General features: G+C 42.2%; 1 protein-coding gene across 12 annotated transcripts in view; it reads left to right on the top strand.

Annotated features, from left to right (window-relative positions):
- LOC106567251 (rap1 GTPase-activating protein 1) overlaps positions 1-19,677 on the top strand; it is a 125,667-nt gene that overhangs the window by 42,666 nt on the left and 63,324 nt on the right. For all 12 annotated transcript variants that reach the window (XM_045693196.2, XM_045693190.2, XM_045693199.2 and 9 more), the window contains exon 2: positions 6,744-6,779. Coding sequence is in view for 11 of the 12 variants with exons in the window: in XM_045693190.2 (XP_045549146.1) it covers positions 6,744-6,779 (36 nt within the window). In the remaining variant the exon portion in view is untranslated. The remainder of the gene's footprint in view (positions 1-6,743; positions 6,780-19,677) is intronic.

The raw sequence follows: 19,677 nt of genomic DNA, 5'->3' as shown, positions 1-19,677 counted from the left end.
CAGGTGAGTAGAGTTCCTTACTAATCAGTGACCTTAATTCATAAATCAAGTACAAGGGAGGAGCAAAAACCCGCAGACACTTGGCCCTCAGTGGAATGCGTTTGACACATGTGATTTAGTGTCAGCACTTTTCTATTCGAAACCCAGCCCAAGGAAAGGCTAGCTTTGTGTTGCTAGTGGAATTCCACTCTGTGCTGGTAGCAGTGATATTGAGTCAGATAAAGGTCAGGTTTCATTATTGTGGGAACATTTACACTTTTTCAGTTGATAACATTATCCCTCCAACATAATGATAACATTATAGCTGACATAAGGCTATCATATATTAATACGAGTATTTTCATTTATGATAGTAAACAAATGTTTACAGTTTCTTCTCCAGAGTAGTTTCTCATTCCCTTTGTATTGGCCTCACCCTCAACCCAGTTAATAAAACTAGGGCAATTATCCTGTCAAGTAAAGTAGGCTACACCTTACAGTACATAAGTGCACGCTATGTACACAAACACTCACACCCCCTACATACACTTCACACTGCAATAACAAGAATGAAAATGAGCAGCTTCATGTCCTTATCTGTCAACATGTCTTCTTCGGTTTGTCAAATGTAGCCTAACAAATATTTAGTGTAGGCCTAGCGACATATTTGACAGTGTGGAGCTTAGTGTTTAGAGAGAGGTCAGAGTCTTGTTTTGAAGTGAACCAAAGCTTATGTTTACATTAGCTTGCAACCCATGTTCGTCTCATCACATTGTTAAGTTGAGCAACCCCATTTCTGACGGAAAATAGAACAGGACAGAACATATTCCCAGCAGGTATTTTGGGTTGGAGCCTGCATTGGCCAAGGATCTAGCCGCACCCTGGCTTGATTTCATTTTATGGGAATTCCAGGCAACCTGAGAATGGGTGGGACCCACAATGTAAAGATTATAGAATATTATGCTTGTGATGCTCATGAAGCCTGCACTACAATTCTTAACATAATATCCCAATGCAATTAATGCTTACTCCTTCCAAGCAGTTTAAAATAATTTATTCTACCAAAGGAAATGTATGTATTTTTTTGTACTGTAAACAATGTTATAAGTACAGCACACATGTCAGGCATACAGCACCCTCAGGACTATCGTCACAACATGACAATAGTCCTCCTTTAAGAATGAGAAGGACAGTGATTTGTGAAAGTACCTTTACCAATCATCTTACCCCTCAGTGAGGCTGTATTTTCTTTCTTTTATTTTTGTACCTTTTCGCCCCAATTTCGAGATATCCAATTAGTAGGTACGGTCTTGTCCCATCGCTGCAACTCCCGTACGGACTCGGGAGAGGCGAAGGTCGAGAGCCATGCGTCCTCCAAAACACGACCCTGCCAAGTCGCACTGCTTCTTGACACACTGCTCGCTTCGCCCTGAAGCCAGTTGCACCAATGTGACGGAGGAAACACTGTACAACTGGCGACCGAAGTTAGCGTGCATGCGCCTGGGCCGCCACAAGGAGTTGCTAGAGCACGATGGGACAAGGACATCCAGGCCGGCCAAACCCTCCCCTAACCTGGAAGATGCTGGGCCAATTGTGCGCCGTCTCATGGGTCTCCCGGTCGCGGCCGGCTGTGACACAGCCTGGGATCGAACCCAGGTCTGTAGTGACACCTCAGGCACAGCGATGCAGTGCCTTAGACCACTGCGCCACGTGGGAGGTGAGGCAGTATATTCTGAGAAAGGAAGTTGCTTTAAGGATTTTATTAGTTCTGTAAAGTGACCACATGGGTCTTTCCTCAAACGGAACAAAATATCAGTACATGATTAAATAAGGCTGCGGATATTGCGTGTGCTCCCTTTCCGGCCTCTAGGTTACCAGGCTCATTATGGCGCACACCTGTCACTATGGTTACACGCATAATGACACTCACCTGGACTCATCACCTCCTTGATTACCTGCCCTATATATGTCAGTCCCTTTGGTTTCTTCCCCAGTCGTCATTGTTTCAGTTTCATGTCTGTGCGTTGTTCGTGTTTTGTATTATGTTTTGTTTATTGATTAAATCACTCACTCCCTGAAGTTGCTTCCTGACTCTCAGCGCACATCGTTACAGTGGAAGTAACACAGTATTCTATTCAGTGACAGCTGTATTTCAATCAACCATGTCTACATTTAATGCATTTTAGTCATTTAGCTAGAGTGACTTACAGTTAGTGCAGTACTTCCAGTGGAAAATGCCTGTTGTGTCCATTCATCTTTGAAAAACCTTTGAGTTTTGCTGAAAGATTGAGCCTATAGACAAGGCTGAAGGTGAAAACAGTGTGCATGACATTGATTGATTTGTTTGTTTATGCTTGCAGTTTGTACAAAAAACAAGTCTGGCAAGTGATATATACAGTGCCTTCAGAAAGTATTCACAACCCTTGAATTTTTCCACAATTTGTTGTGTTACAGCCTGCATTTAAAATGGATTAAATGTAGATTGTGTGTAAGTCAAAATGGAATTATGTTTTAGGAATTAAAAGCTGAAATGTTTTGAGTCAATAAGTATTCAACCTCTTTGTTATGGCAAGCCTAAATAAGTTCAGTAGTAAAAAGTTGCTTAATCAATCAGATAATAAGTTGTAATAATGATGTTTAACATGATTTTTGAATGACTGTACATCTCTGTACCCAACACATGCTGTACAGTGCATTCGGAAAGTATTTAGACACCTTGACCTTTTCCCCAAAAATGTACGCTACAGCCTTATTCTAAAATTGATCAAATAAAAAAACATGTCCTCATCAATTTACACACAATACCCCGTAATTATAAAGGGAAAACAGATTTTTATAAATGTTTGCAGATTTATTAAAAATAAACTGAAATGTTTACACAATTATTCAGACCCTTTACTCAGTACTTTGTTGAAGCACCTTTGGCAGCGATTACAGCCTTGAGTCTTCTTGGGTAGCTTGGCACACCTGTATTTGGGGAGTGTCTCCCATTCTTCTCTGCCGATCCTCTCAAGCTCTGTCAGGTTGGATGGGGAGCGTCGCTGCACAGCTATTTTCAGGCCTCTCCAGAGATGTTCGATCGGGTTCAAGTCCGGGCTCTGGCTGGGACACGCAAGGACATTCAGAGACTTGTCCCAAAGCCACTCCTGCGTTGTCTTGGCTGTGTGCTTAGGGTTGTTGTCCTGTTGAAAGGTGTACTTTCACCACAGTCTGAGGTCCTGAGTGCTCTGGAGCAGGTTTTCACCAAGGATCTCTCCTGTACTTTGCTCTGTTCATCTTTCCCTCAATCCTGACTAGCCTCCCAGTCCCTGCCACTGAAAAACATCCCTACAGCATAATGCTGCCACCACCATGCTTCACCGTAGGGATGGTGCCAGGTTTCCTCCAGATGTGACTCTTGACATTCAGGCCAAAGAGTTCAATCTTGCTTTCATCAGACCATAGAATCTTGTTTATCATGGTCTGAGTGTCTTTAGGTGCCTCTTGGCAAACTCCAAGCGGGCTGTCATGTGACTTTAACTGAGGAGTGGCTTCCGTCTGGCCACTCTACCATAAAGGCCTGATTGGGGGAGTGCTGCAGAGATGGTTGTCCTTCTGGAAGGTTCTCCCATCTCCACAGAGGAACTCTGGAGCTCTGTCAGAGTGACCATCGGGTTCTTGGTCACCTCACTGACCAAGGCCTTTCTCCCCCGATTTTTCAGTTTGGCCGGACGGCCAGCTATAGGAAGAATCTTGGAGATTCCAAACTTCTTCCATTTAAGAATGATGAAGGCCACTGTGTTCTTGGGGACCTTCAATGCTGCAGAAATGTTTTGGTACTCTTCCACAGATCTGTGCCTCGATACAATCCTGTCTCGGGGCTCTACAGACAATTCCTTCAACCTCATGGCTTGGTTTTTGCTCTGACATGCACTGTCAATTGTGGGACCTTATATTTACAGATGTGTGCCTTTCCAAATCATATCCAATCAAAGGAATTTACCATAGGTGGACTCCAATCAAGTTGTAGAAACATCTCAAGGAGGATCAATGGAAACAGGATGCACCTGAGATCTCATAGCAAAGGGTCTGAATACTTACTTTGTCGTTATGGGGTATTGTGTGTAGATTGATCAGGATTTGTTTTCTTTTAATCCATTTTAGAATAAAGCTGTAACATAACAACATTTGGTAAAAGTGAAGGGGCAGAATTTCAAGCACAGATTTAATGACAAAGTCCAGGGAGGTTTTCCAATGCCTCGCAAAGAAGGGCACCTATTGGTAGATACCTTTAAAAAAAATAAAGCAGACATTGAATATCCCTTTGTTATTAATTACACTTTGGATGGTGTATCAATACACCCAGTCACTACAAAGATACAGGCGTCCTGCCTAACTCAGTTGACAGAGAGGAAGGAAACCCCTCAGGGATTTCACCATGAGGCCAATGGGGATTTTAAACCAGTTACAGAGTTAAATGGCTCTGATAGGAGAACTGATGATGGATCAACAACATTGTCGTTGCTCCACTATACTAACCTAATTGACAGAGTGAAAAGAAGGATGCCTGTACAGAATAAAAATATTCCAAAACATGCATCCTGTTAGCAACAAAGTCATCCTGAAAGAAATATGGCAAAGAAATGTACTTTTTGTCCTGAATACAAAGTGTTATGTTTGGGGCAAATCCAATACAACACATTACTGAGTACCACTCCTCAAATTTTCAAGCATGGTGGTGGCTGCATCATGTTATGGATATGCTTGTCATCTGCAAGGACTAGGGAGTTTTTGAGGATAAAAGGAAAAAGAATAGAGCTAAGCACAGGCAGTCCTAGATGAAAACCAGGTTCAGTCTGCTTTCCATCAGACAACTCCATCTTTCAGCAGGAATATAACCTAAAACACAAGGCCAGATATACACTGGAGTTACTTACCAAGACAACATTGAATGTTTCTGAGTGGCCTAGTTAAATCGGCTTGAAAATCTATCGCAAGACTTGAAAATGACTGTCTAGCAATGATCAACAACCAACTTGACAGAGCTTGAAAAATTTAAAAAGAATAATGGGCAAATATTGTACAATCCAGGTTGGCAAAGTTCTTAAGAGACTTACCCAGAAAGCTATAATGGCTTCCAAAGGTGATTCTGACATGTATTGACTCAGGGGGTAGAATACTTATCTAATAAAATATATTAGTGTTTCATTTTACCATTTAATATTTTTATTTTATTTAATTCTTCTTCCATTTTGACATTAGAGTATTTTGTGTAGATCGTTGACAAAAAAAAAGACAATTAAATACATTTTAATCCCACTTTGTAACACAACAAAATGTGGAAAAAGTCAAGGGGTGTGAATACTTTTTGAAGGCATTTTAGGCCTATCTTGTGATGCAAAGAGGTCAACCATCAGAATGTTCATACTAGCTCTATTTCCAGTAATGGTACTGGGATTCCTGGGATGTAAGTTGGGTTGTGAATCCATAGAAAATGCAGACGATTCCTGGTGACAGAATAGACAGAGATCCATGGAAAGATGAGTAAGAGGCCTGGATTCCTGAAACTCCACTGGGAGTGTGGGTGGACCCCGTCAGAGGCCCATCTGTGGCCAGAGGGGCCATGGTTAGGGTCACGTTGAGCTGGGTTTAGTCCCAAAATGGCACCCTATTCCCTACATAGTGCACTTCTTTTGACCAGTCATATGGGCCCTGGTGAAAAGTAGTGTACTATATAGGGAATAGGGTGCCATTTGGGACATGACCCTGGACATCTGATCATGGACTGTCATCCCAGCAGGGGGGAAACATTAACGTGAGATCAGATCCACAGTAGAGGAGACAGCTGTGGGAGGTCGTTTAAACATCTTAAACATCCCACTCACTAGTTCCCAACAATCACTACAGAGCACCAACCCCTTAGTCATGCTAGTCCTGGAGAGTAGACTGTAGGAGTCCAAAAGCAAGACTAGGCCAGATCAAAAAATGTCATGTCAGACATTGGTTTGTGTACCAAGTCTCATTGTACCATCTACTGACATAAATTGAGAATCACAGGCTGGCAGTTGATTTAATTCACATCCACGGTGTATCATTTGATCATATGACGAGAGCCATATGAACACCACTGGTTTCAAAAAGTCACATGATGCTCAGGAGGTCTTTAGGAAGTCCTGATCATGCTATCATGCTTTGTTTGAAAGACAGGTGCACCCTGCATTCAGTAATAGAACAAGTGGAGTTTGTGTGTCAGGAAATGCAGGAATGGCACCGATCCCTACAAGTGCCACTTAGTTATTTAGAGTAACTGCTACTCCCCAACGCATTTTCTGTATTATAGTGTTTATGGCATTGAGCTGAAATGGCCATGTTTACTGAAGTAGTGTTGTACACCATCCCTTTTCTCAGCTTGTTTTTCAAACACTTATACAGTGTTGACTCAGATCAAAATAAAGCAATGTCTTGTGTAGCCAAGCAGACTGCTGTACTCCCTGTGAGATCAATATAAGACTTTATGTATAGCACTGTCTTTCTTTGTTAGAAAAACAAAAAACATTAACTATTCATGTTGGTGCCAGTGCTCTTGTCTCTTGGGTTACCCCATATTACAGTGGTTGATTTAAAATAGACTGAGAAAGCTGGATTGTGAGAAGCAGCATTGGTACAAATGTCAGTTTTAGACAGCTATTATATTACTGTGGATCACAAGGGCAGTATTAAACATTATTACAGTAAATGGATAATAGAGGCAGCAGCTAGACTCTCACCTCTCTCTTTCTTTTCAGAGTGGACAAGACTTTCTCCAGGGCCAGAAGCATATGGTGAGTTCCTCTTCTTCTGATTCTGCGTCACGTAGTATCAGTTACTCTGCAACTTAAGGACAACTTATTGTATGTGAAGGATACATACAGGCAGGGCTCTAAATTAACGTTTTCATTGATAGCACTGGTGCTCCTAAACTTCAAAAAGTAAGGAGCACCAGACAAAATTTAGGAGCACCAGAAAAAATATATACTCTCTTTACTGAAAATGACTGTCCTATCATTCTCATCAGTTGTTACCTTGATTATGTAGAACGCATCACAAGAGAGTGGAAAAGACATTAGAATAAAAACAACTTTTAATAATTGTATTCAAAAGTGCAACAACAAACCTATTTATTTAGGGTGTGTTCATAAATTCACTCTGGCTATCTACTTCGATTTCAGAGCACTCTCGTCTGAGTGTGACAGAGCACAGAATAACTGATGAATTTAGGAACGTTCAACACCCGTTGAATATGGCCAGTGTCAGTAAACATTCGCAAAAAGGCATAATTAAATTGTTGACAGCAGCAAGGTTACAGTCACCAACGCTCTGGATAACATGAAAACAGCCTAACCAGCTCTGCTAGGGTGTGTAAAATGGTCAGAGTGAGGTGTTCTCTCATTTATGTCTGAAAATAGCTAGCTAACCTTAGCCAGTTAGCTTGGGTGTTGGACTGCTGTTGTGAGGTCAGAACGCTCGGATCAACCCTACTCCTCTGGTCAGAGCGTCCAGTGTGCGCTCTAAACGCTCCGAGAGCCATCTGACAAAGCTCTGAATTTACGAATGCCCAGACCACACACTGAGCATTCTCTAGCACTCCAGAGTGAATTTACGAACGCCCAGACCACACACTGAGCATTCTCTGGCACTCCAGAGTGAATTTACGAATTCACCCATAGGTTATTCGTTTTGGACAGACAAATGTAACATATACAGAAGATAACCTTTTATTGTATTTAAAAGTGCAACTGCAAACTGTAAACTTGTTATCCATTACTGCATTTAGAGAACAGATAATAATAATAAACATAATACAAAACTATGTAATAAAATGAATGTTGTAAAAAGGCAACAAGCTGACTATGAACTGATACTTAATTAAATAAATGTTTAGTCTCCTCTCACAATGACTAATCAATTTGTTAGATCTAGACTGTAGCTAATAAATCAACTTGCTTTTAGGGTTTGTGTTTCGGGTAGGGACGTCCTAAGGAACCGGGATAGCACTAACCCTCTTCCCGTATAGTATCCGCAATGGTGGCAATAATGTTTGCACAGGACATCACGTTTCCAAATGTTGAGTTGATTTGTCATAAATGTTTTTTCTGGGTGAGTAACATGGGTCTGAATTTGGTAAAAGCCATCTACTCTTTGGTAGTGCAGTAAGCGGTGTAAAATGTCATCTCTAGCTCTGCCTGTTGACCAGCTTGAGCTGTCACCTGTTGCCTGTCAAATACTGCTGGTAGCTAGTAGACATAGCGATGTTGCTCCAGCCTCTGTCCCGATGCACTTGTCCTGGCACTTGATGTGCTTTTGGCTTAAGTAATGTTTTAGCAACGACGTTGTTTAGGTTGCTGTGGCCGGTGGCAAAATAAGACTTCCTGCTACTATTACTCCACACTTTCGACTACTCACAGAACATTGTGTTGCTACTTTTGTCCCACCTTACCTACTTGAATTGGCAAAGCCACCCTTCTCGGAACATGTAGAGCTTTTTCTTTTTCTGAGGAGATGGATCTGTAGCAGCATCTCCAACAGTGTCATTATCATCTCCTTCTGGTTGTGGTTGATCATTTTCATCATTAGTTTTTTGTCAAAGAAAGATTCAGTTACACCGCATTTCATTGTTGTTGTTCTAGCTAGCTAGCTTGCTAGCTAATGCCATTACTTAGCTGACAAAAAGGGAAAGCTGACAGTTCTGAGGGAATGTTTGCATGAAAAGGAATTGGTTGTGTGCCTGGCGTGTGATTGGTTTAAATAGCTATATTTAAACATTTGAAGCATTATGATTGGTTATTATTTGTAAATCGTGTATTTTGTTTGAGCAGTGAATAATATATGTTTTATTGTCTCACACTGGATAGGTGCCAAATTGGTCACACTTTAGAGCCCTGCATACAGGTGAATGATTTCCACAGAGTAAGGCTTTTGCCTCTCTACAGGACATTCTGTTTGTGAGACACTAGTAATCAGGCGTCATGCACCCATTATTTTAGAAGGGGCACAAAGTACGTGAGGATGGAGGGGGGTTGGTCTGGAGGGGGGGCTGCATATTTTTCAAATGCCTGTAACAATCTAGAACCATAATCATTATGCCCAATTCTATGTAAAAAAACAACATCTGCATAGTCTATCTAAGCATACCTCTTGACCTCATTGTCATTTTAATGAATGATGCACATTGATTATTTGAGAACTTCTGTGCTTTAGGAGTTTAGTATAACTGCCACACTGTTATATAGTATCATAACCCTAAATATGCTTCTCTGCTAAAAATCTGGGTGAAAGATTGAAAGGAATGTGAGTCTTATTCAGTACATTTAGTACTTGCTTGCTTTTCTAAAGCTTAACAAACTTGCCAGCAGGCATGCCTGCTAAGATAGTTAGACATGCTACTTTATTGATAGCCTGAAATAGCTTAGTAGCTAGTTATCAGGTTGGGATAATGGAAACCTATCTAGCTGGCTAGCTAAAGCCAGCTTCATAAAATTGCTAGGTGGTTAGTATTACAGAGAAACAATAAAACATATTGGTTGTATTTATTCATCAAGAAGGGATAAATAGGCTATATAGCCTGATTCATTTACAAACAATTAATTTACAAACATACCTCCTGCGAATCCTGCCCATCATCAGCAGCTAAAATCAAATCAAACGCTGTGTGTGTCACTCTACACTCTCTCCCCTCCTCCACTGACGATACTGTCTGCACGCACTAGATATAGACTCTCTAGCGTCCTGCCTAGCATATCTTTGCTCCTTGGAAGGAAGTTTCAAGTTTTATTTGTCACATGCACAAAGAACCACTTGCTTGGGAAAATAGGGGGGTGTACTCTTTGCTTGGTCCAGTTAGTGTGGCACCTCCGCAATACAGCTTATAGATATTTTGATAAATAATTATGATAAAACCTGCGCTTGAAAAGGAAGTTTAGTAATTAATTGAACATCTGAAATACCTGGATAATTTTAAACAGGGGGCACATGACACCTGCCTCTATGACGCCTCTGTGATAAGAACTTGAACAGTTTTACTTGAGAGCCCACAGACTGAGTAAAGTAATACATGAGCCACTGATAGAGAGGGAGAGCAGCATGGGACACCGTCCCGCCCAGCCGGTCTGCCGCACTCCCCCTCCCAAGTCCCCTTATCACAGTAAAGGCACTGCGTAACTGTTCTGCAGTGTTGGCAGGACAGGGTGGCGCTGTGGCGCAGGCGAGGTAAGGCTGAGGCTCTGTTCTACTGCTGAGTGGCATGTGGAGCCTGGCACTGACACTGCAGACACACAGACAGGAGCAGATGGAGCTCACCCTGGCTGTCCTGGAGGTTGAAGGGTGGCACTGGATGTCAGCCCGACCTCCACCCCTCTCTCTCTCTGTGTGACCGACCGCACCAGGACAGAGGCTCTCTGCTTCGTCCCTGTGAGAGTACTCACTCAGGAGCATCCATTCTCTGTCTGGTCGAAACCAGTGCTGAGTAATGCAGGCCTACCTGGAACACAGGAGGAGAGCAGAGTAGAGGAGTAGGACCGCTTCCTGATACTGCAGAACATTCTTCCTGATACTGTACGACAATTCGGGAATACAGGGTTTTTTACATTTCTATAGTAATACTTATTAGCTGAATGTAATTTAGAGCTCAATAGCAGTCTTGGATTGGTCTGCGCAACCTCTTGGCATGGCCAATTGGGATTAAATCAATGCTAAAACGGAGAAAAGTTGAAGGTTGAATGATGCAGGTTGTACCTGGTATCAGCTTTCCTTCAATATATTCAACTGAAAAACAATAGGTGGAGATGAGTCATTTTCAAAAGAACCTCAAAGACCTTTCCAATGTGGAAAAAAACAAACTGCTAACAAAGCCAAGGAAAATCGTGTGGCTGCATGTACGTTGCAGGCTTGGGCAGAGGTCTACCAGAAAGTGCTGTTTATTTTGTAGGCCCACAAAGTGGACTTGTTGCAGGAAGTTCATCTGCTAAAACTTCCAAAATACAGTTTTGAGATCTTGTAAAGAATCCTGGTGTTTATCAGTTAACCTCTAGACAAGAACAATAAAAACATAAGATATACCAACATGCCTTGCTCACCTTTCCGAATCGGAAGACCAAAGAAAATCTGGTGAGTTTCCCTTTGTCTGTGCTATAGAAAGGAATTTCCTGTTGTTTTGGCGTGTAGAAATAGCAATGCATTTCCTGTGCATAATCGCATATTGGTATATTGATTTGTTGAACCACTTTACTTGGGACAGACCTGAAGACATCAGTTTAAAATTCACCAAGTGCCGATGTTTGAACATTGTGTTAACACCTTTGACTGGCCCATTGGTGCACAGTAGACAACTGTGAATGTGGACAACTGTGAACAGCAACGTGGAATTTGATTAACAATAGATGCTGCTAAAATGCTAGCGTGATTTTCTCTACTTTTCCATAATGGTGACAGACTGACAGTTTTTATTTCTCAGGTAGACAGTTCACTTCCAACAGCAGATAATTGGGATAAATGTAGATTTTGTTGTTTTGCCACCTCCATCTGCTCTGTGACCAGTCTAGTTCTCTCTGTCTGTCTGTCTTCCCTGTGAGTTATGTAGGTCAGTGACTGTCCCTACCTGAACACATTAGCATTAATACTGAGTGGTGCAATAAAGACAGTCAGAGTGATTAGCTCTCCTCATGCTGTTTGGGCTCATTAGCATTTACTGTGGAACCATGATTCATCCCTCTGTGTTTGCTCATTGCTCAATGTTATGCAATACTTATGAAGGCTCGTGTCAATTCATATCACAATATCAACAAGTTTAGATCTGTTAATGACAAAGTGGAGTTTGTCACATTTAGCTGTGTCTATTTCCATCCTATATCCCGCAGCAATGGCAAATATGAAGTTATGTAGAGTAGAGTGATTGCAAACACCCTGAAGGGAATGAGAATTTAGATGAATGAAAAAAGGAAACCGCACACTGTTCTTGATAGTATCACTGATATTTAATAAGCTTACGTATCGGCCTAACGGCCTTCGTCAGAGCTTTTGTGAATTTTCTGAAAACAGCACCTCTATGTAGACCTAGCCCCACCCACATCCGTTCCACGTATGGAAAGGGGTTGGAGGCAAAGGAAAAATAAATAAGTGCTACCAAACATAACAATATGCATTTCACAAATATTACAAAAGTTTATAGACAAGACGTACCGAACACGTCCATAAAATCACAACGAGGACATAGCAAGTTTTCATTAATCATTGGGTACATCATACGAAAAAACAAAGTAATCTTAAATAGGAACATATTTTAAATTCACAACATAACATACATAGGCATTTCATCATTAAGTCCTTTAGGAAATAATGTCTGGAGGGTGAAAATCCAAAAACATTCTCTTTTGTCAGTGTATAGTGTATACGAGACAAACAAACCACATTCAGAAAAATCTCGCTAGAACAGAAGAACAGGCACTTAATGAATTAATGAAAGATTCATTGTTGGTTATTAAACCTGCAGACAAGGGGGGGTGCTGTAGTTGTTTTAGACTATGAAAAATATAAAGAAGAAATTCAGAGACAACTCAGTAATGAACGTTTCTATAGAAAACTAAGTGTTGATCCCACACAGGTGTTCCAAAGGGATATATGCTCTAGTTTGGAGCAAGCCCTATTAAACCACCATATCTCAAAACCTGAATATGAATATCTTTGCTGCAAATGTGCCATACTTCCATGCCTTTACATTTTACCGAAATTACACAAACCTAAAACACAACAAGGCAATTATCCAGGCAGACCAGTGGTTGCAGGAATAGGCTCAATGCTAGAGCCATTGTCGAACTTTGTAGACGCTTTTATTAAAACTCATGTGCAAGCATTGCCATCATATGTAAAAGACTCTATAGACTTCATAAACAAGATCTCACCAATAACGGGTTTGAAAGAAGACTGTATTCTGGTCACATTAGATGTCGAGAGTCTATATTTTTTGGTAATTTTTTTATTTATTTTATTTTTATTTTTTTTAATTTTTTTTTTCCAAGATGGCGTAGCAGTTCAGACGTCCTCTACCCTCCTCTTGTCGTGTCCCGTGTATATATATATTTACATATTTTTTTTCTTCACTTATCTTTATATATATATATATATTTTTTTTAAAATTCTAAATACTCAACCTCAAAGCACTCTCCTGCAACCCGCCTCACCAATTTAAAAAAGAAAGTATTATTTACCTCATCTGAATTCCACAACAGAAGCTAGCAAGTGTTTAGCCATTTTCACTGGCTAACGTTGAAGTTCAGCTAGCCACGGTTAGCTGTCCTCAGCTATCCATTAGCTCGAAAAGCTATCGCCAGTTTTTGTACAGCGCGATTCAGACCAGAGCATACCGGACCTATTCTCTCTCCTTTCCCCGATTTCTACCGCAGGCTCTGGACATTTACACCTGGATCTTGCAGCTAACTAGCTGCTACCTGAGTGACTATTGGCAACGTCGGTCACGGAATTAACACACATTATTACGGAGCTAGCCAGCTAGCCAGCTGAAGAGTTCCGTCAGCCACTCCTGGGCTATTCATGAGCTAGCCAGCTGAAGTGTCTCCTGGGCTACAACTCACCTATCCTGACCCGTTTTACTGCCGATGCGGAGCCCCATCGGGTCTTCACGACTGGACCACCGACGTTATCTGCCCGAGGGAGTTATCCAACTGGCCCCTCCGTCGCGACGTAACCTGATCGCCCATCTGTGGCCCGCTAATCGTTAGCTGTCTTTTCGGCTGCGATCTGAATAGGTCTATCGGACACTTTTCTTGGGCCACTATAACTAACTATTTTTCCAACTTGGACTGGTCCCCCCTTCCACACGGAACCCCACTAACCCACAGACGGAAACGCACGAGGTGGCTAAAAACAGACCTCCCTCCCATCTTCCACCAGCTTGCTACCTATGGCCCGGCTAGCTGTCTGAATCTCACTGGACCCTTTGATCACTCGGCTAAGCATGCCTCTCCTTAATGTCAATATGCCTTCTCCATTGCTGTTCTGGTTAGTGTTTATTGGCTTATTTCACTGTAGAGCCTCTAGCCCTGCTCATTATACCTTATCCAACCTCTCAGTTCCTCCACCCACACATGCTATGACATCTTCTGGTTTCAATGATGTTTCTAGAGACAATATCTCTCTCATAATCACTAAATGCCTAGGTTTACCTCCTCTGTACTCACATCCCACCATACCTTTGTCTGTACATTATACCTTGAAGCTATTTTATCGCCCCCAGAAACCTGCTCCTTTTTCTCTCTATTCTGGACGTCACAGACGACCAATTCTTATAGCTTTTAGCCGTACCCTCATACTTATTCTTCTCTGCTCCTCTGGGGATGTAGAGGTGAATCCAGGCCCTGCAGTGCCTGGCTCCACTCCTACTCCCCAGGCACTCTCTTTTGATGACTTCTGTAACCGTAATAACCTTGGTTTCATGCATGTTAACATTAGAAGCCTCCTCCCTAAGTTTGTTTTATTCACTGCTTTAGCACACTCTGCCAACCCGGATGTCCTAGCTGTGTCTGAATCTTGGCTTAGGAAGTCCACCAAAAACTCTGAAATCTTCATCGCTAACTACAACGTTTTCAGACAAGATAGAACGACCAAAGGGGCGGTGTTGCAATCTACTGCAGAGATAGCCTGCAGAGTTCTGTCCTGCTATCCAGGTCTGTACCCAAACAATTTGAACTTCTACTTTTAAAAATCCACCTCTCCAAAAACAAGTCTCTCACCGTTGCCGCCTGCTATAGACCCCCCTCGGCCCCTAGTTGTGCTCTGGACACCATATGTGAACTGATTGCCCCCCATCTATCTTCAGAGCTCGTGCTACTAGGTGACCTAAACTGGGACATGCTTAACACCCCAGCCATCCTACAATCCAAGCTTGATGCCCTCAATCTCACACAAATTATTAATGAACCCACCAGGTACAACCCCAAAGCTGCAAACACTGGCACCCTCATAGATATCATCCTAACCAACGTGCCCTCTAAATACACCTCTGCTGTTTTCAACCAAGATCTCAGCGATCACTGCCTCATTGCCTGCACCCGTAATGGGTCAGCGGTCAAACGACCTCCACTCATCACTGTCAAACGCTCCCTGAAACATTTCAACGAGCAAGCCTTTCTATTCGACCTGGCCCTGGTATCCTGGAAGGATATTGACCTCATCCCGTCAGTAGAGGATGCCTGGTTATTTTTTTTAAATGCCTTCCTCTCCATCTTAAATAAGCATGCCCCATTCAAGAAATTTAGAACCAGGAACAGATATAGCCCTTGGTTCTCCCCAGACCTGACTGCCCTTAACCAACACAAAAATATCCTGTGGCGTTCTGCATTAGCATCGAACTGCCCCCGCGATATGCAACTTTTTAGGGAAGTTAGAAACCAATACACACAGGCAGTTAGAAACGCCAAGGCTAGCTTTTTCAAACAGAAATTCGCTTCGTGCAACTCCAACTCTAAAAAGTTCTGGGACATTGTAAAGTCCATGGAGAATAAGAACACCTCCTCCCAACTGCCCACTGCACTGAGGATAGGAAACTCTGTCACCACCGATAAGCCCACTATAATTGAGAATTTCAATAAGCATTTTTCTACGGCTGGCCATGCTTTCCACCTAACTACCCCTACTGCATTCAACAGCACTGCACCCCCCACAGCTACTCGCCCAAGCCTCCCCCATTTCTCCTTCTCCCAAATCCATTCAGCTGATGTTCTGAAAGAGCTGCAAAATCTGGACCCCTACAAATCAGCTGGGCTTGACAATCTGGACCCTTTCTTTCTAAAATTATCTGCCGAAATTATTGCAACCCCTATTACTAGCCTGTTCAACCTCTCTTTCGTGTCGTCTGAGATTCCCATAGATTGGAAAGCAGCTGCTGTCATCCCCCTCTTCAAAGGAGGTGACACTCTTGACCCAAATTGCTACAGACCTATATCCATCCTACCCTGTCTTTCTAAGGTCTTCGAAAGCCAAGTCAACAAACAGATTACCGACCATTTCGAATCCCACCGCACCCTCTCCGCTATGCAATCTGGTTTCAGAGCTGGTCATGGGTGCACCTCAGCCACGCTCAAGGTCCTAAACAACATCGTAACCGCCATCGATAAGAAACAATACTGTGCTGCCGTATTCATTGACCTGGCCAAAGCTTTTGACTCTGTTAATCACCACATCCTCATCGGCAGACTCAGTAGCCTTGGTTTCTCAAACGATTGCGTCGCCTGGTTCACCAACTACTTCTCTGACAGAGTTCAGTGTGTCAAATCGGAGGGCCTACTGTCTGGACCTCTGGCAGTCTCTATGGGGGTACCACAGGGTTCAATTCTTGGGCCAACTCTTTTCTCTGTATACATAAATGATGTCGCTCTTGCTGCTGGTGAATCTCTGATCCACCTCTACGCAGACGACACCATTCTGTACACTTCTGGCCCTTCTTTGGACACTGTGTTAACAACCCTCCAGACGAGCTTCAATGCCATTCAACTCTCCTTCCGTGGTCTCCAACTGCTCCTAAACACAAGTAAAACTAAATGCATGCTCTTCAACCGATCGCTGCCTGCACCTGCCCGCCTGTCCAGCATCACTTCTCTGGACGGTTCTAACTTAGAATTTGTGGACAACTACAAATACCTAGGTGTCTGGTTAGACTGTAAACTCTCCTTCCAGACTCACATCAATCATCTCCAATGCAAAGTGAAATCTCGAATTGGCTTCCTATTTCGCAACAAAGCATCCTTCACTCATGCTGCCAAACATACCCTCGTAAAACTGACCATCCTACCAATCCTCGACTTCGGCGATGTCATTTACAAAATAGCTTCCAATACCCTACTCAACAAGCTGGATGCAGTCTATCACAGTGCCATCCGTTTTGTCACCAAAGCCCCATATACTACCCACCACTGCGACCTGTACGCTCTCGTTGGCTGGCCTTCGCTTCATAATCGTCGCCAAACACATTGGCTCCAGGTCATCTACAAGACCCTGCTAGGTAAAGTCCCCCCTTATCTCCGCTCACTGGTCACCATAGCAGCACCCACCTGTAGCACGCGCTCCAGCAGGTATATCTCTCTGGTCACCCCTAAAGCCAACTCCTCCTTTGGTCGTCTCTCCTTCCAGTTCTCTGCTGCCAATGACTGGAACGAACTACAAAAATCTCTGAAACTGGAAACACTTATCTCCCTCACTAGCTTTAAGCACCAGCTGTCAGAGCAGCTCACAGATCACTGCACCTGTACATAGCCCATCTATAATTTAGCCCAAACTACTACCTCTTCTCCTACTGTATTTATTTATTTTATTTATTTTGCTCCTTTGCACCATATTATTTATATTTTATCTCTGAACTTTCTTCAAACTACAAATCTACCATTCCAGTGTTTTTCTTGCTATACTTTATTTACTTTTCCACCATGGCATTTTTTTTGCCTTTACCTCCCTTATCTCACATCATTTGCTCACATTGTATATAGTCTTATTTTTTTTATTTTTCTACTGCATCATTGATTGTATGTTGTTTTACTCCATGTGTAACTCTGTGTTTTTGTATGTTGTCGAACTGCTTTGCTTTATCTTGGCCAGGTCGCAATTGTAAATGAGAACTTGTTCTCAACTTGCCTACCTGGTTAAATAAAGGTGAAATAAATAAATAAAAATAAATAAATATACCAGCATTCCCCATGCGGGGGGGCTGGCAGCACTAGCTCACTATTTGGGAGACAGAGATACTAATGAATATCCACCAACAAACTTTATTTTAGAGCTGGCAGAATATGTTTTAAAGTATAACTATTTTAGGTTTGATGATGAATACTACCTCCAAACGAATGGAACGTCGATGGGCTCCACTTTCGCTCCGAGCTATGCTAACCTTTATGTGGGTCTATTTGAAGAACGTTTAGTCATTAACAAAAACGAAAATCAATTTTTGAATAAAATCCTGAAGTGGTATCGATATATTGACGACATTTTTTGCATATGGGAAGGAACTGAACAAGAGCTGTCAGATTTTATGGCACTACTCAATGACATGGATCCCAATCTGAAATGTACTATTGAAAGTGACACTCAACGCGTTCATTACCTCGATATGTGGATTGAGAAATCAAATGGAACCCTGTTTACAACTCTGTATCGAAAAGAAACAGACAGAAATACTCTATTACAGGGGGACAGCTTCCACCCTGAGACATTAAAAAGAGGACTTCCTAGAAGCCAGTTTTTCAGACTGCGCCGTATATGCTATTCCAATGATGATTATCTAGAAAAAGCAGCGGAGATGCGCACTAGGTTTCTAAGAAGAGGCTATTCGCCACAATGTGTGGATGAAGCTCTTCATTTGGCATTGGGAAAAACACGAGATGAATTGTTACAAAAAAGACCAGCTAAAGCAAAAGAACACTCCGTTATGTTCACAACCACATATACTTTGAATTCGCGAAAAGTGGGAGGTGTGGTTAAAAAACGTTGGCATATTTTATCATCGGACCCAGCTTTGCCGGCTGAATTCAAGAATCCACCACTCATTGTGTATAGGAGAGGTCGCAATTTGCGCGATAAATTGGTTCATGCCAACTGCCAGCCACGAAAGAAAATCAGCCAGGCTCTTTTACGCCCGCTACCAAATGGTAGCTATAAATGTAGAGGATGCGCACAGTGCAACAATATGATGAAGTGTGAATATTTCTGCCACCCACACACAGGAAAACGGTTTCAAATTAACGATATCATCACGTGCACCACCACCCATGTTATTTACATTATTAAATGTCCATGTGGGCTCTGCTATGTCGGTAAAACCTCCCGCTCTCTCAAACAGAGAATTAGTGAACATAAAAGTTCAATCAGGAGAAACGACAGGGATTATCCAGTCGCAGTACATTTTAATGACCAAAAGCATGACATTTCTACCTTTAGATTTTGTGGTATAGAGAAAGTCAAGATATCAGACAGGGGAGGTGATATTAATAATACTCTGAGCAAAAGAGAATGTTTTTGGATTTTCACCCTCCAGACATTATTTCCTAAAGGACTTAATGATGAAATGCCTATGTATGTTATGTTGTGAATTTAAAATATGTTCCTATTTAAGATTACTTTGTTTTTTCGTATGATGTACCCAATGATTAATGAAAACTTGCTATGTCCTCGTTGTGATTTTATGGACGTGTTCGGTACGTCTTGTCTATACACTTTTGTAATATTTGTGAAATGCATATTGTTATGTTTGGTAGCACTTATTTATTTTTCCTTTGCCTCCAACCCCTTTCCATACGTGGAACGGATGTGGGTGGGGCTAGGTCTACATAGAGGTGCTGTTTTCTGAAAATTCACAAAAGCTCTGACGAAGGCCGTTAGGCCGATACGTAAGCTTATTAAATATCAGTGATACTATCAAGAACAGTGTGCGGTTTCCTTTTTTCATTCATCCTGTTTCAACTGTTGCCATGCACCTGTAAAAAGATTGCTCAGATGTGCGAGTGCCTTTTGAATGAGAATTTAGATAAAAGAGAGGGCCAGTCTGTGAACGATCTACTTACTGCTCTGCAGTCTGCTCCCTCTCTGAGGCTCCGTGTGTGTGTGTGCAGCGGTCCCTTCCGCCACTCTCCGCTCCCTCCCTAGCCTCTCTCCGCTATAGCCTCTTCTCCTCTCCACGTTGCTGCA

This window comes from Salmo salar, chromosome 13 (genome assembly GCF_965601325.2).
Source record: "Salmo salar chromosome 13, fSalSal1, whole genome shotgun sequence".
Classification (NCBI taxonomy): Eukaryota; Metazoa; Chordata; class Actinopteri; order Salmoniformes; family Salmonidae; genus Salmo; species Salmo salar.
The sequence above is the reverse complement of the archived record's forward strand: the minus strand, read 5'-3'. Positions and strand labels throughout refer to the sequence as shown.